The sequence below is a fragment of the Peromyscus leucopus genome, chromosome 23, assembly GCF_004664715.2.
Source record: "Peromyscus leucopus breed LL Stock chromosome 23, UCI_PerLeu_2.1, whole genome shotgun sequence".
NCBI lineage: Eukaryota > Metazoa > Chordata > Mammalia > Rodentia > Cricetidae > Peromyscus > Peromyscus leucopus.
Genome location: NC_051082.1, coordinates 36,062,089 through 36,079,677, shown reverse-complemented (window position 1 = coordinate 36,079,677; position 17,589 = coordinate 36,062,089). Strand labels below are relative to the sequence as shown.

General features: G+C 49.2%; 1 protein-coding gene across 11 annotated transcripts in view; it reads right to left on the bottom strand.

The window, feature by feature from the left end:
- Nucleotides 1-14,207: 14,207 nt before the first annotated feature.
- Nucleotides 14,208-17,589, bottom strand: part of Pnpla6 (patatin like phospholipase domain containing 6) — a 30,411-nt gene continuing 27,029 nt past the window's right edge. For all 11 annotated transcript variants that reach the window (XM_028857333.2, XM_037198405.1, XM_028857332.2 and 8 more), the window contains 5 exons: nucleotides 16,699-17,000; nucleotides 15,896-16,012; nucleotides 15,582-15,678; nucleotides 15,354-15,463; nucleotides 14,208-14,514 (listed from right to left, as the gene is read on the bottom strand). In XM_028857333.2, the coding sequence (XP_028713166.1) occupies nucleotides 14,440-14,514; nucleotides 15,354-15,463; nucleotides 15,582-15,678; nucleotides 15,896-16,012; nucleotides 16,699-17,000 (701 nt within the window). In that variant the 3' untranslated portion in view covers nucleotides 14,208-14,439. The remainder of the gene's footprint in view (nucleotides 14,515-15,353; nucleotides 15,464-15,581; nucleotides 15,679-15,895; nucleotides 16,013-16,698; nucleotides 17,001-17,589) is intronic.

The following is a 17,589-nucleotide window of genomic DNA, read 5'->3' as shown; positions in this document are numbered from 1 at the left end:
CACACACACACACACACACACACACACACACACACGCTCAATATTCTCACTGCACGTAGGTAAATAAGCTGGTCATGCAAAATCGCTACTTACGAATATGAAGAAACATGAAGCAGAAACTTACTGCAGAGAGGATCACGTATAGATCACTGCAGTAATGACTCCCAGTATGTCTGCATCTCTGAGTGCTCCCCCCCCCCCCGCCCAACTCAGGGCCAATCACATAACTTGTTTGGACCAGTAGAAAAATATCACAGAAGCAGAGGCTTGGAAAGCATTTGCATACTGAAGTAAGACTTTAAAGTGAGGCAGGGGATGGAGGGCTGCAGGATGGTTCAGTCAGTAAAAAAAAAAAACAATGGCTACCAGGCCTGATAAGCTGACGCCTGATCGGTGGGGTCCACAAGGTAGAAGGAGAGAACTGCGTCCTGCAAATTGTCCTCTGACCTCCACATGTGCATGCGCCCACACATACACACACACACACACACACACACACACACACACACACACACACAAAATAAATAAATAAATAAATGTTGTGAGACAATATAAAAAACAAATTGCGCTCATTAACTTTTTCTTTTGTTTTTCTCTGTGACATGATCTCACTATGTAGCCCTGGCTGTCCTGGAATTTGCAATATAAACCAGGTTGGCCTAGAACTCACAGAGATCTACCTGCCTCTGCCTCCTAAGTCCTAGAAATACAGTCTAAGGGTCTTTACCGGGCTCATTTCCAATTAAAGAGTTAGAAGGCAGGACAATCTTCAGCACAGCAGGTGTCGGTGGGAAATGGACAACACCCCAAAACAGCAGCGGACGGATGGACGGACTCAGTCGTGAGGACAGCATGAAAGAACAAAAACAGCAGACGGACTCAGTCGTGAGGACAGGCGTGAGGAAGCATACACCCCAAAACAGCAGCGGACGGACTCAGCCGTGAGAGAAAGAGACTCTGCAAAGCAGAGGCTGAAAGATCCCATCTCTGCTGGGAGGGCTGGGGTTCTCAAATCTCTGAAGTCTTCCTCTCTAATTTAGGGTTGGTCAGTTTGAAGAAAGACAGGATGGTTGATTGGCCCACAATTGAGCAGGCTTGAAGTTTTTGACCCAGCCGAGCAGCAGGGTCCTGCCGGTGGAGACAAAAGCCTGGAAGGCCTTTGTTTTCAGCTTCCAGGCCTTTGTCTCGGGTCAGCAGGGTGAGGAAGAAGCTGACATCTTGGAAGCTTGCCGCCTTTATTACTTAGCCCTGGCCCCTCTCCCTGTCTGTCTGTTTATCAGGGATTCTTGTCTTTCACTAGGAGTCAACGGTGTTCTAACCACACCCAGCCCCATTATTTTTCCAGAAGTTTAAGAAAGTTTTTTTTTTTTGTTTTTTTTTGGTGGGGAAGGGTTCAAGACAGGGTTTCTCTGTGTAGCCTTAGCTGTCCTGGAACTCACTCTGTAGACCAGGCTGGCCTCGAACTCACAGAGATCCACCTGCGTCTGCTTCATGATTAAAGAGTTATGCCACCATGTCCCACAGGGACTGGTTTTTATCTGGTGGGTTTTCAGGTGTGGATGCAGGCGGCACACGCCATGGTCTCTGTAGGTCAGATAATAATTTCGTGGAGTCCATTCTCTCCACCCGTGGTTCTAGGGATCACACTTAGGTGACAAGGGGTTTACTCACCCAGCCTTCTCTCCAGCCCCAGACTTTCTTGGGGGGCGGGGGGCGGGGCAGGGTCTCATGTAGCCTAGGCTGGCCTCAAACTCACAACTTCTCATCCTCCTGCCTCCACCCCTACTATCACCGGGCCAAGTTTGTTGTGGTCTGACTGGGGAGGGGTAATGTGCTGTGACGGAAGCCAGGGCCCCTCGCGCGTCCTAACCGTGTTCTGTGCGTCCAAGAGCTCTTCCCGCTCTCCTAAGAGTTTCCGACTGCACTATGAAACAAGACCTTCCACCCGCTGCTGGTGACGGTAAACCTTTTCCATCCTTTCCCGAGCAACCTGGCCAAGTGTACCCAAGCACTACAAAGAAACTACTCAGCCGTGAGCTGCTGCCGTCAAGTCCAGTGTTTGTTTTTCCTAAGAACAGGAGCAGAGAAAACGAAAGAATGTCCTCACTCAGGGACTGCAATAACACCTCGGAGTCGATGGGAGGCAGCCGCTGAGGACTTGGGACCGCGGCTACGTTGGTAGAGCACTTGCCTAGCCTGCTAGGAGGCTTGGGTTCCATCCCAAGTGTTGGATAAACCAGGCATGGAGGTGCTGTGATCCCAGCCCTTAGGAGGTGGAAGCTGGAGGTTCAGAAGTTCGAGATCGTCCTGGACTAAACGAGACTTACTGCAGGAGTCTGATGCTCTGACTCACGAACCGTAGTGGAAGGAGAACAAACTCCCATAAATTGTTCTCTGACCTCCACACACTTGCTGCAGGACATGTATTCCCCCCAAAAAATAAATGTAATGACAGTTTTTAAAAGGAAGTAGGGAGGAAGACAGAGGTAGGAGTAGGGTGGGGTGGGATAAGGAAATGAAAAGAAGAGGTTGAGGCAGGAGGATCTCAAATTCAAGGTCATCCTGGGCTACATATTAAGGACCCACCAGAGCTGGGTAGTGGTGCACGCCTTTAATCCTAGTTCTCAGGACGCAAAGGCAGGGGGACGTCTGCGAGTTTGAGGCCAGCCTGGTCCACAGAGTGAGTTCCAGGACAGCCAGGGCTGCAGAGAAACACTGTCTTGAAAAAACAAAACAAAAACCCAAACAAACAAAAACCTACCTGAAAAAGAGAGAAGAAGAGGAGGAGGAGGAGGAAGAGGAAGAGAAATCTCCACCCCAATTTCATTTATGACAATGAAGCTAAAAACAACCGTGGTGGAGGAGGCTCAAGGAATATTTCACCTTCAATAACAAGATACCTCCTGGGGCTCTACAAATCCTCCTAAGTAATACAGCCTCCTTCTGAAAGGGGCGAAGACAACAGAAACACGGACATTTCTCCCTGAGACTCCCCAGTTAGCACACCAGGAGCTCAGGGAGTTCACTACAACCGCTCTGCATGCTCCTGCTTGCACCTTATTCATGGTCCTCACCTCCAGGGCAATCCGCCTGCACTCAGCATCCTGGCTTCCTTTTCCACAGAGCAGGATACTGAGGAATATTTCCATGCCAGGTCTGCCCCCGGGTTCCATCGCCAGCATAAGCCAGGTGTGGTGGTATATTCCCATAATCCAGAGCTCAGGCAGTGGAAGCAGGAGAAGCAGGAGATTATCCTAGGCTATATAGAAGTTTGAGGCCAGCCTGGGCAGCCTGAGGCCCAGATGAAAGAAAGAAAGGGAGAGAGGAGGAGAACGGAGGATGAGAAATGGAAGGGGCGAATAGGAGGGGGAAGAGAACAGGGAAGGGACCTGGAGAGAGAGGAGGGAGAAATGAGTATGTGGAGGAAAGAGATGGAATGGGAAATGAGGGAACAGAAGGAAGGGCAGAAATGGTCTTCACTGGAGCTTTCAGTGGCTAGGGAGATAACTCCATTTGTTATGTGTTTTCCACACAAGTATGAGGAACTGAGTTCAGTTCCCAGCATCTACCAAAAAATCTGGGCCCGATGGCACACAGTTATAACCCAGGTCTGGGGAAGGAGAGGCAGGCAGAGATCCCAACGGCTCCCTGGCCAGTCCGACGAGCCTAACAAAGTGAGCCCCAGGTTCCAGTAAGAGACCTTGTCTCATAAAAGTAAGGTGCTGGTTGGGGACTGAGGCGGTGGCTGGGCTGGAAAAGGGCTTGTTGTGCAAGCATAAGAGCCTGAGTTCAATCCCCAGCAACTGCATAAAATGTGATGGCATGTGCTTGTAACCCTATTGTTTGGTGGTCAGTGGGGGCAGAGAGGTGAGGATCCCCAGACTCATTGGCCCAGATTAGCAGAGCTGGTGCTCTCTAGGCTCGCTGAGAGATCTCATCTCAAAGAAATAAGGTGGGTGAGGCTGGAGAGAGCCCTCATTGGTTAAGGACGGTTACTGCTCTTGCAGACGACCAGGGTTTGGTTCCTAGAACCCATTTGGAGTCCCACAACCATCTGTAACTCCAGTTTTCAGGGGTCTGGTGCCCTCCTCTGGCCACATGTCATGTCCATATACACACACACACACACAGGCAAACACTCATACACGTAAGATTAACACTATATATTATTTTATTTATATTTAATAATATGTTATAATAATGTAGCAATAACATAAAACATAAAATAGAGCTCAGCTAAGGAAGAAGATACCTGATATTGACCTCTGGCCACCACATGCATTCACACACACATGCACACACTCACGCTCACCTGCACACACATACACCAAGATAGATAACTCCTGAATGAGGACATCCAAGGCTGACCGCTGGCCTCCAAACACATATGTACCTTTCTCTACATACATTCATGTGTGTGTGTGTGTGTGTATTTATATCTATATCTATGTCCATATATCTATATCTATATATCTATATCTATGTCCATATATCTATATCTATATATCTATATCTACATATGTATTTACCTACAGACACACACGTACACACAGACCAGATTTAAAAATGATTGTCGTTTTCTGTTTCAATAGCTTTTTTAAACCCAATTCTCAGTAAGGCTGGATTTGCTAATATTTTTAGCCTTTTCCCAAATTAAGGAATAAGAATAAAATGTGTGAGAGCGCTACGGAGGTGGGATACTCAGCTATCTGTGAGTTGCCTTTAAGATTCTAGAAGCTGGGCCCTTTCAAAGCAATATTATTCAGTGCTAAAAGTCAGTGACCTATTGCCGGGTGTTGGGGAGCATTCCGGTCACCCCAGCACTCCAGGGCAGAGGAAGAAGGATGGGAACTCAAGGCCAGTCTCTGCTATTTTATCAAGTTGGAGGCCAGGCTGGACCACATGAATTCCTGTCTTAAAAAAGAGGAGTTGGATATGTGGCCCAGACGGCAGAGTGTTGACCTTGTGTCCATGAAGGCCTGGCTTCGGTCCCCAACACTGAATGCACTGTGGAGGGAGGCACAGGACATGTGGAGATAGGATGACCTGAGCCGGGTGCCTAGCGCCCTGTGAAAAGCTGACTTACATGTGTAATCCCAGTGCTGGAGAGGCAGAGGTAAGGAAGATTCCCTGGGACTCACTGGCCGACCAGCCTAGTTGATGGGGTCCCAGTGTGAGACCCTGTCTTAAAAACAAACACCAGGTGTATTGGCATGCACCTTTCATCCCAGCATCCCAGAGGAGAGGCAGGAGAGCTCTGAGTTTGGGGCTTACATATGAGTTTCAGGACAGCCAGGTCTACATAGCAACTCTGTCTCAAAAAAACAAAAAACAAAACTAAAAGAACTACACAAAAATCCAGGTGGAGGTTGGAATCTGGGGTTGATCTCTGAGAACAAGAGAGGGGTTGGAGCCGGGAGAGAAGAAAGGAGAAAATAATGGAATTGTATTTTAAGTTTAAAAAATTAAATACTTTAAAAGCTGTAATGTTAGCCGGGCGGTGGTGGCGCACGCCTTTAATCCCAGCACTCGGGAGGCAGAGCCAGGCGAATCGCTGTGAGTTCGAGGCCAGCCTGGGCTACCAAGTGAGTTCCAGGAAAGGCGCAAAACCACGCAGAGAAACCCTGTCTCAAAAAGCCAAAAAAAAAAAAAAAAAAAAGCTGTAATGTTTCCAGCTCTGAAGTATGACTAGGTGAGTCACTCGGGCCTCTGGACCTGTTTCTATCGCTCAGACAGAGCAAGAACAACATCTGCCACATGGGGTGAAGGCCAAGATGTACAGTCCACTAGGCTTGCAACCCAAGGCATAGCTCAAGTATTGCACTTGCCTGCTGTAAGGTGCTGGGTTCGATCCCCACACCTGAATAGGTTAAAGTGTTTCCAAACAGGAGGTCAAAACTAAAATTGAACAAATCCTTCCTGACAGGCTGTGGTTTTGTCTTCTTTCTCTGGCATGTTTTAGAATCATCCAGTCTTCCCTCTCACATGGTTGAGTTTCAGTAAAAGCAAACTTGGAATGTTTAAATCAAGGGGCCTGCGAGATGGGTTAGCTAGGAAAGGGGCTTGCCACCAAGTCTGACACCTGAGTTCAACCCAAGGGACTCACATGTGAAAGGTGAGGACTGATCCCAGTAAGTTGTTCTCTGACCTTCGAATGCAAGTCACGGTGTGTGCATGCCCACACATACAATAAATGACTTTCTTATTAACTTTTAAGATGGGATCTCTCTATGTATCCCTGGCTGTCCTAGAACTCTCTGTAGACCAGGCTGGCCTCAAACTCACAGAGATCCACCTGCTTCTGCCTCCCAAGTACTGGGATTAAAGGCTCCATCACCAATAAATAAGGTTTTTTTTTTTTTTTTTTTTTTTTTTTTTTTTTTTTTTTTTTTTTTTTTTTTTTTTTTCGAGACAGGTTTCTCTGTGTAGCTTTGCGCCTTTCCTGGAACTCACTTGGTAGTCCAGGCTGGCCTCGAACTCACAGAGATCCGCCTGGCTCTGCCTCCCGAGTGCTGGGATTAAAGGCGTGCGCCACCACCGCTCGGCTTGTTTTTTTTTTTTAATGTATAAAAGAATGTTTAAATTGAGGGTAGAGCAAGAGGATGAATATGAAAAAAGAGAAAAAGCTGTTAGTTCTGAGTTCGAAGCCTGGTCTACAGAGTGATTTCCAGCACAGCAAGGGTGACATAGAGAAACCTTGTCTTGAAAGAATGGGGGAGGGGGGGGGTGGCGGCGGTAATATAGCCCAGGCTGGCCTTGAACTCTCTATGTAGCTGAGGATGACCTTGAACTTCTGATCTTTCTATCTCTACCTCCAGGTGCTAGAATGACATTTGGGCACCACTCTTCCTGATTTATGCAGGGCTAGGGATGGAGCCCAGGACCTCCTGCCTGCTAGGCATGCTAGGCAAGCACTCCACCAAATGGGCCTCATCCTCAGCTCTTTTCTTTTTTTTTTTTATTTTTTTTATTCTTGAGACAAGGTCTTATGCTATAACCCAGGGTGGCCTCAAACTCTTTTCTTTTTTCATTTTTGTTTGTTTGTTCCTTGAGACCGAGTCTCACTGTGTAGCCCTGGATGGTCTCCGACTCTCAGAGATCCAGCTGCCTCTGATCCTGAGTGCTGGAATGGCCTCAGATCTTTTTCCATGTGCCCACCTGGTCTTGGGTCTCCAGATGAGTGCCTATGGCTGCTCCTGTTGTTTCACTTGTTTTTAAGCTTATTTTAGTTACCCAGGAGTCTCATAATAACACTTCTCTCCTGCCTTCAATAAAATAAAGACAAGGAAGCCAGGTGGTGGTGGTACATGCCTTTAATCCCAGCACTCTGTGAGTTTGAGGCCAGCCTGGTCTACAGAGCGAGATCCAGGACAGGCACCAAAACTACACAAAGAAACCCTGTCTAGAAAAACCAAAAACAGATAGATAGATAGATAGATGGATGGATGGATGGATGAATAAATAGATAAATGCATGCATGCATGAATGAATGAATAAATAGATGAATGAATGAATGAATGAATGAATGAATGAACGAACGAACGAACGAACGAAGGCAAGGAGATACCCGGCTCTTCCATACTAATTCTTACAATTTCCCTTTCCAGTACTCCCAGAAAGCTGCCTTCTTCCCACCAGATCCCTGAATGGGATCCCTGATGGGAGCCCCCTAGTGGTAGAAAATAAAGCAAGACTTCGGTTAAGCAATAGTCCCTCCCAGCTGTAAAGCCTGTGGTTCGCAACAATGACCAGCTCTGCAAACATATTTCAAAAGGTGCAACATTGACACTGGCTCCTGCTGAGAAGCAACAATTGTCTAATTGAACTCCACAGGAGGCAAACCTGCGGTACTGGTGTCATGGCCAACTTCCCAGGGCTGGTGAGGTCATGGATCTTAAAGGAGAATCGACCACTGCCACTTTCCTAACCCAGCATAATTCCTCATTACATTCTAAAAACTAATCCTTACACCCACAGACAAGTGTAGATATCATCCTTAATCAGAGAAGCTTCTCTTCCCCGCAGATGGAGACTATTAGAGAAAGCCGCTAGTCAAAATGCAGAGAACAAGCTGGGCAGTGGTGGTGCACACCTTTAATGTCAGCACTTGGGAGGCAGAGGCAGGTGGATCTCTGAGTTCAAGGTTTGGTCTACAGAGTGAGTTCCAGGACAACAAGGACTATACAGAGAAACTCTGTCTCGATAAACCAAAACCAAACCAAAACAAAAAACCCAAACAAGCCCCCAAACAAAACAAACAAAACAAAAAAACAAAGAAAGAAAGGAAGGAGAGAGAGAGAGAGAGAGAGAGAGAGAGAGAGAGAGAGAGAGAGAAGAAAGGAAGAAAGAAAGAAACAAAAGCCCACAGATGCCGGGCATTGGTGGCACACACCTTTAATTCCAGCACTCGTGAGGCAGAGGCAGGCGGATCTCTGTGAGTTCGAGCAGCTGGGCTACAAGTGAGCTCCAGAAAGCGCAAAGCTACACAGAGAAACCTGTCTCGAAAAACAAAAAAAAAAAAAAAAAAAAAAAACCCACAGAGAACAACTGATTGCAGGTACGGGCTCCAGTGGATAGACACATCTACAAGATAACTCCTGCACCTAGTGCTCAGGGAATAACTGTGGAAGAAAGCAGAAAGATTGAAAGAGCCAAAAGACCAGGACATGTGCTGTGAGATGGTGTCTCCTAGAAATGATAGGAAGCTTCACCTATGATAACCCAATAATCTGGGTGCTGAAACCAGACCTGGGCAATGATAACACCAGTAGACATGGAGCATGGAGGGGGAAATCTTACAGGGTCCACCACTAGACAAAGAACTGCAGGCAAACAAGGAATGCGGAAAGCAGGAGAATAGTTTTCCAAGGGAAGAGCCCCCAGTTGATTATCCAATACCAAGTGATCAATCCTGAAGTCACATGCACACAAGCAAAGCTAAAGAGGCTGAGAAAGATATATTTATATAGTTAAGTGCATGTACATTTCCCCTTGCTTAAGTCTCAAAGCACCTTCTTTTTTCTTGCAGTACTGGGAAATCAAAACCCAGTACGTGGGCTGGAGAGATGGTTCAGCCATTAAGAGCATCTGCTGCTCTTGCAGGGTTTGGTACCCACCCACATGGCGGCTCACATGACTTGTAACCCCAGTTCCAGGGGCTCTGGGGCAGAGTTACTCAAATACATAAAGAACAAATAGAGATTCAGGAACTGAAGCACTGCTGTGAAACTCCCAGAACTCAGGAGGTGAAGGCTGGAAGATCAAAGGCTGGAAGATCAAGAGTTCAAGACCAGGGCTGGAGAGATGGCTTGGTGATTAACGCTGCAAGCCACAGGAAACCACAATGGAATCCGACTCTGTCACAAAAGTGACTCCTGGAAAAGGACAAGGACTTTTCCGAAGGTCAAGCCATAGCTTAAGAAGCTTTTGTATATATATTAACTGATTCCTGCAGTGATTTTCTTATATGCTGCATATGCTTCCAAGAACTACTAACAGTGTATTTTATCTGAAATACTTATCAAGCATCCAAGATCAAATGCTCTCCTGAATTAAGGTAAATTAAGCTCAGACCCTCCTTTCTTTGTTTTTTTTTTTGTTTTTTTTTTTTGTTTTGTTTTTTTTTTTGAGACAGGGCTTCTCTGTGTAGTTTTGGTGCCGATCCTGGATCTCCTCTGTAGAACAGGCTGGCCTCGAACTCACAGAGATCCGCCTGGCTCTGCCTCCTGAGTGCTGGAATTAAAGACCTGTGCCACCACTGCCCGACCAGACCCTCCTTTCTTATACAGTCTTAGTGGTATTTATACTAACATTATAGACTCCTAACGTTTTACCTAACCACCTCTAGGAATGTAGTTTGAGCACATAAACTCCCTTTTTCTGATAATATTAACTGATTTTAGCTCTTAGTTGACCTCCTCCTTTACCACTCTTTGGGTCGTGAAAGAAAGCCTGACAGTCACTGCCTGAGGAAAACTCTTGTCTGCCTTTATGACCCTGTAAGGTCAAGTCTGGTGACCTTGCTTTAGCTAGAGCATTACTATTGCATGGGTATATAACTGTAAACCTCAGAGACTTAGGGGGATTTTGACTGGAGAACTAGATGGAGAACTAGAAGAATGAGATGGAAGATGAGGAAGAGCCAGATGGGGCAGAACTAAGATGAGAGAATTAAGATAGAGCTTAGAGGGGACAGAGGATAAATGTAGAGAGAAATCAGATAAGAAAGGAGCTAGGCATGAGAACAGAACTGAAGCTGTGTAGATAGAATTTTATCCCAGAGGAATAAAGCAGATGGACAAAGAGCTCGGTGTACTTCTTTTCCCGAAAATAATCCGCGCCTTCATAGCTTCTCTTCTGGGCCCCGGGGAAGATTATTAAGGCTGGTCCATGCTATGGGATGTTCTGTATGTCCTGTGGGAGCCCGTTCTTGGGTTCCTCATGGCTTTACCCAGCAGGTCTGCATAGAGGATGATTAGGACCACAAGCCTGAGTGCAGGTGTCTGAGATGGTCTGCACTTGGCTGTGCTGGGGGATGGTCTGTATGGCAAATGTGTTGCTCTGATTGGTCAATAAATAAAACCTGATTGGCCGTGGCTAGGCAGGAAGTATAGGCGGGACTAACAGAGAGGAGAAATAAAAGAACAGGAAGGCAGAAGGAGTCACTGCCAGCCGCCCGCCAGGACAAGCAGCATGTGAAAATGCCGGTAAGCCACAAGCCATGTGGCAAGGTATAGATTTATAGAAATGGATTAATTTAAGCTATAAGAACAGTTAGCAAGAAGCCTGCCATGGCCATACAGTTTGTAAGCAATATAAGTCTCTGTGTTTACTTAGTTGGGTCTGAGCGGCTGTGGGACTGGCGGGAGACAAAGATTTGTCCTGACTGTGGGCCAGGCAGGAAAACTCTAGCTACAGGTCCATAATAATTTTTGAGAGATTAAGAGCACTGGCTGCTCTTCCAGAGGACCTGAATATGATTCTCAGCACCCACATGGGAGCTCAGAACCATCTGGAACTCCGGCTCCAGGGAATCTGATGCCATCTTCTGGTCTCCAAAGGCACCAGGCATACATGTTGTCTACAGAGACCCATGCAGACAGGACATCCGTAAACATAAAGTACAACTCCAAGCTGATGGAGTTGGAACAGCAGAGAAAGGAGGCACTCGATGATTAGGATGGAGGCATTACCATGTGGCATAGCTTGGACGGAGTTTTCATTTTTTTAAAAATAATTATTTTGTGTGTACCGGTATTTTGCCTTCATGTAAGTCTGCACATGCAGAGGCCAACAGAGGCCAGAAGAGGGCATCTGATCCCTGGAACTGAAGTTAGAGACAGTTACTAGCTAGTATGTGCTGGGAACTGAACACAGATTCCCTACAAGAACATCAAGACTCTTAACCACTGAGCCAGCCCCCCAGTCTCTGAATTTTCATTTTCATCTGCTTCCTCACCCCTGAAGCTCAGGGATCTGGAGGGTGTAGGCTCATTGGGAGTTCAGCAGAGGGTCTTAGTAGCACGTCAGACCGTGCTGTCCACGGTGCTGATGTGCTGGGACCCTATAGGTTGACTGGTCTGAAAGATTGTGTTTGCGGGGGCTGATTCAACACACACGACTCAGAAATTCTACCCCTAGCTATATCCTGAGAAGGCTGCAGGCAGGGACAGAGCAGACACATCTGCTCAGCAGCATTATTTACAAAGACAAAAAGTGGAAGTGGTGTTCCTCCATGGTCTCTGCTTCTGTCCCTGCCTCCCGGTTCCTGCCTGGAGTTCCTGCCCTTGCTTCCCTAGTGATAGAGCGTGACCTCCGAGTTGTGAGATGAATCAAACCCTTTCTTTCCCAAGCTGCATAGTCATGGTGTTTATCTCACCAACAGAAACCCAGCCAGAACACTGTTTGGCAGAGGACCTGAGTTCAGTAACTCCAGCTCAAAGTGGGGGTCTGATGCCCTTTTTTGACTCTGTGGCACCTGAATGCATGTGCACATACTCCCATACAGACATCCGCACACAAATAAAAATATAAATACATCTTTTTAAAAAGATTAAGATAGGAGGAGCCAGCAAAATGACTCAGCAAGTGAAGGCACCTGCAACCACGCCTGGTGGCCCGCGTTTGATCCCCAGGTCCCACAGGTGAAAGGAGAGAACCAACTCCTGGAAAGCACTTCTCCACACAAATCATAGCTTGCACACACACACACACCCCACAGTAAATAAAAAGTGTAATAAATTTTTAAAGGAATGGTTAAGATAGTACATTTTAGGGCTGGAGAGATGGCTCAGCAGGTCAGGAGCGCTGTTGTATTAGCATATGACTTGAATTCAAATCCTCAGAAACCACCCGAAGGAAGTGGGGGCTGGGCAACGGAACACTTGCAACCCCAGGGCTGTGGAAGGTGGAGACTGGAGAGGTGCTGGGACTTACTGACCACCAGCCTAGTTCCAAGTTCATGAGAGACCCTGTCTCAAGGAAATACGGCAGAGAGTAATGAAGTAGGACACTGCATGTCTTCCTCTGGCCTCTGCGTGTGCACAAGTGCCATGCACACATACCCAGACAGACAGACACACGCGCACACACACAGACACAGACGCACGCACGCACGCACGCACGCACGCACGCACACACGCTGGTTCATTTGATGCACTGTGTATTTCCCCAGGTCTCTTTCACCAGGCCCTGAAGAAGCTCCTCAGGCTTTCCAGCTCTCCCACCTGGTCCAGCCTGGGGCAAGGCCTTTGCTGGTGTGTCATGGGACCGAGGCCCAGGCTGTAGTCCCAGACAAGTCATACCTCATGAGGCCACAGCCAAGTTATCTCACCGGAAACTACTGGGGATTCAGTGTGAAATGGCCCCCTCGGCCGCGTGTCTGGGTACGTGCTCTCCAGTTGGTGGTGCTGTTTAGCAAGATTGTGGAAGGGGTTTGTATCTCGGTCCTACTTCCTGCGCTCCCTGCTTGACTGGGGATACAATGTGACCAGCCAGCCACCATCCTTCCCGGCCTCTACTCTCATTCCCCCTCCCTCCCTCAAGTTGCTTCTGGTCTGGTGTCTCATTACGGCAGCCACAGGGGCAACTGAGACCTCCAGAGATCTGCGGTCACTTTCCATGGCCGCCCGTTAGAGGTTAGGTTGGGGACCCACCTCGCCCCCAAGGCAGTCTGGCTCCATGGCCTAAGCTGGAACAGTAAGCAAGAATCTGAGACAAATCTCAGGACCCAGGGGCCTGAGGTTCGTTTTGGGAGACCATTTCTGAGCACACCGTAGGAGCAGTGTTTAGGATGGGCGGCTGGGGATGGAACTCGGGGCCTGCATAGGCTCATCACAGAGCAATGCCCTCGGACCCTGGGGGTGGGGGGTTCTAGGCAGGCTCCGTACTGCTCTGTAGACCCATTTTATCTCAATATAAGGTTTCAATCAGCTGGTCCTGAACTCCCTCTGAAGTCCAGGCTGGTCTTGAACTTGTGAGCTCCTGAATCAGCCTCCTGAGTATCTTGGGAGGACAGGCCTTCACCACCAGGCTGGGCTGAAAGGAAACTTCCAGAAAGCTCTGCATAGGCCCATGTCTTGAGCAGAGGTGGTGATCTATCTTTTAGGGCTTAGTTTGTAGTATATACTGTCACAGAGTCCCTGCACATTGCAGGACTAACCAAGGTGCGTTGGCCATGGGAACCTTTTTTCACTTTGAGTAAGGTGTATGAGGGGCAGTATGTACACAAGTGTAAGTGTGTATGAGGGGCAGTATGTACACAAGTGTGTGTATGAGGGGCAGTATGTACACAAGTGTAAGTGTGTATGAGGGGCAGTATGTACACCAGAGTGCAGCAACTGTAGGAGGTCAGAAAAGGCCACTGTGTCTCCAGGACCTGGAGGTACCGCCAGTCGAGAGGCACTCGGAATGGCGCCAGGAGTCCAGCTCCGATCAGCAAGAGCACTGCCCCTTGCGCCCTTCTGAGCTGCCTCTTAGTGGCTGTGCAATGTCATAGGGAGGGTAAGGGGTGCCTGAGACACCCTGGGAGCATCCACAAGCCAGGCAAGGAGGGACAAGCTTGTCTGGAGCCAGCATGCAGTGGGCCCACATGCGAGTTCTCACCGCAGTGGGACGAGCTACGAGCTCCTTCAGACTCGGGCCTGCATGCTCAGCACAGACATGTGGTGAGGAGCCCCCGAGGAGACACCAAGAGAGCACCCAGCTGCTTCCAAAGGGGTGACAGTTTATTAGGGGTTAGGTAACGTCGTTGGTCAAAGGTCATCAGTGCAGTTCTGCCCCCCTCTCAGGGACAGGGCATGTCAGTCCAGTGTGTGGGCCTTGGAGCCGAGGGGGAAGGGCCCAGGGAGTGTCACAGTATAGCAGCAGGAATAAAGTGTGAGCTCCCCCACAGCCCCCCCCACAACCTGGTCCAGGAACAGGGGTGTCCTCTCAAGGTCCTCAGGCATCTGCTACTGAGCTGGGGGTCTCCTGAGGCAGAAAGCGTCGTTGCCGGAGCACGGACTTCTCCTCTTCCTGTAGGGACAGGCGATGCATGTGTGTTACCCAGACTGGGTGACTGTTACCTACCTTGTGGCATCTGCATGACCCTCACCACTCAAAGTCAGTGTCACCTCGGGCCTTGCTTCATAGATGCCACCTTAGAAACAACCAGTTTGTGCCCATGACACACTGCCGGGCCCAGGGACACTAACACACTGTGATGGTTCATTTTAATTGTCAACGTGACACAACCTGGAATACCCTGGGGATGGAGAGTCTCAGTAAGGAGTGTCTGAATCAAGGGAGCATGTGGTGGGTGGTGTCTTTATTAAGTTATTAACTGTCCTGGGAAGACCTGCCCACTGTGGGTGGCCCCATTCCCTACTCAGGGCTGTAGAGTGGGGAAGGTGAGCTGAGTGCAGGCATGCACACACCCGCTGCTGTCTTCTGATTGCAGACCTAATGTTAGCAGCTCTCTCGAGCTCCTGCCTCCTTGTCTCCCTTGCGAAGATTGAATGTAACCTTGAATTGTGAGATAAATAAACCCTTTCTCCCCCGAGTTCCCTGGAAAAGTATTTCGTCATAGCAACAGACAGGAAACAATGTGGGTTTAGTGTGTCAGTCCCAAAACATGAACCCCCACATCTTCAAACGTGTGCTCTCATGTCACCCAACACCCCCCTAAAGACTTCAGTCTGTTCCCTTCAGGCAGTGGCACATGTGATCTGCTGGGGGACATTAGCGTCAGTTGCACACGTGATCCGCTGGGGACATTAGTGTCAGTTGCACACGTGATCCGCTGGGGACATTAGCGTCAGTGGCACACGTGATCTGCTGGGGACGTTGGGGGACCCGGGGCCGTCCATTCTTACCACCTCTGAGGCAGTGCTCGGGCTGGCGCCCTCGGGGGAGCCCCCTTCGTCCCTTGAGCAGTCGGGTCCTGCGTCCTCCTCATACTCGGTCAGACAATCCGACTCCTCCCCTGCGGGGGGAAGCACAGGTGAGGAGACATGGACTCCGGGCTGCGGTTTCCAGCCATGCATGCCCCCATCTCCAGGCCCAGCACCCCCGACTCTTGGTGGTTCCCCTCAGCCTCTCACCATCAGCACAGCCATCAGAGACGTAGCTTGTTGGAGGCTCAATCCGGGACACGATCTCAGCCAAGTCGGTGAAGCCAGAGCTTGGGAAGGCGAGTATCTGTGGGGTGGAGAGGGTGAGGCTTTGGAAGGGGGGGGGGTGGTCTGAAGGGTCTTAAGAGCTCAGAAGGGACCCTGAGGTGGTGTCTGAGATCAGAGGGGCTTCAGTAAAACCCAGGGGTGTACTGGATCATCTGAGGTTTCCAGAATAGAAATAGGGCTTGGGGTTCTGGAATCTCTGAATAAGACTGGCCTCAGCAAAAGTATGGCAAGCTTACATCTGCACGGCGACTCTCATTAAGGTCTGTAGACCGCCGGTCTGTGAGCATCTTCTCAATGACTTCACCACGGGTCCAGCCTCCAAACACAGCCTTCCCATATTGGTAGCCCACATCCTGTAAGAATCAAAGAGGCTGGGACTGTGCCTGACACCACGGCCTGCATCTACACGCAGCTTCCTTCAACATGCCCATTAAGTGCTGGACTTCTGGGAGAGCAGGCACCTGGATTAAATCCACTTCAGAGTGATATGTCGCACACCTGCCCAGATTTTTCCAGTTGGTGTCCCTGTCAGACATTACCGATCAATCTCTTCACAGTCTTTCCCACTCAGCCCCACCATGCAGTATTTCAAGTACCGACTGACACAGGATGGTAACATGCAAAACTATTTTCAAGGTCTGTAAATATGCAGTATAATTGTGAATAGTGTCACGTCCTACGTCCACAGCAGACGTTAGTCTATTACGGTACATCACCACAGAGGGATATCAGACATTTTAACATGGGGCCTCTGGGCAACAACTCCTGATCAGTATCAGCTGATGTGGGCTATGACATGTTTTGCAGGGTCAGTGGCACACAGCATACTGTGACATCCCTCTCCAGACCTACGGCAGACATCACTAACTGATGAGCGCGTTCATTCTCCACTCATTAGAAAGCACAACCCAGCGCTTGCTTCAGGCAGGACAGCTGACACACAACACATTTAGTGCAAACAGATACACACATCTGTGTCTGTACCTCCCGCAGACGTTACTGTTCAATCGCCTGTCTACCCCCCACGGCCCCCACTCACATAGATCTGGTCGAACTTTCCGAAGTCCATGGTCTTGAAGCAGTCGATGGATGGGCGCAGGTACTCGCAATAGGAGCTAGACTTGACAACTTCCAGCTGCCGCACACAGGACACGTACGCCAGGCGGGACTGGATCTCAGCCATGTCTGGAACCTTCACCTTGTCTGCCCAGGGGTTTAGCCGTTTCCACAGCAACCACCAGCCAGACAGGCTGTCCCCATAGGTGCTGAGATCTGTCTCGTCCTGGCTTCCCACGTCGATGGCAATGACTGTTTTGGCCCCCATGCTGCGGGCGATGTCCGCTGTGGAGCCAAGAGGTCAGCAGCCTCTCCCAGCAGGGGCCCAGCAGGGGCCCCGCAGGGCAGGGATGGATGCCCAGCCCAGTCCCACAGATACCACAAAACAATACCAGGGAAGGGAAGTGGGAGGGCACATGCCAACATCATGGTGTCATGCAAATGACATGGAAATTGATGCAAATGAAGCCAAGGGAAGGTGGTCCAGTGTGTCTGTGGCTGTCTATCTGCATGTCTGTGTTCTCCAGAGGCGGTCTTGTAGCCAACCCCAGCCCAAGGGAATACCTGACTGTCTGTTCACCTTTGTGTAGCGATCCTTGAGTTTATGTCTCTGGGCGTGCATGTCACCTGCACATGCCTGTGTCTGTTCACATGCCTCTTGTCTGAGTCCCTGTGGGAAGCAGCATGGCTACCTGCTGCCTGCATTTCTCGCTAGGCCTGTCTGAAAGCTTATCAGCAAATGTCCATCTGTGTGTGCTGTGGGCAGGCTGGAGGTCAATACTTCCTCTATCACTTGCCACCTTAAAAAAGATTAGTCCGGGCGGCGGTGGCGCACGCCTTTAATCCCAGCACTTGAGAAGTGGACGCAGGAAGA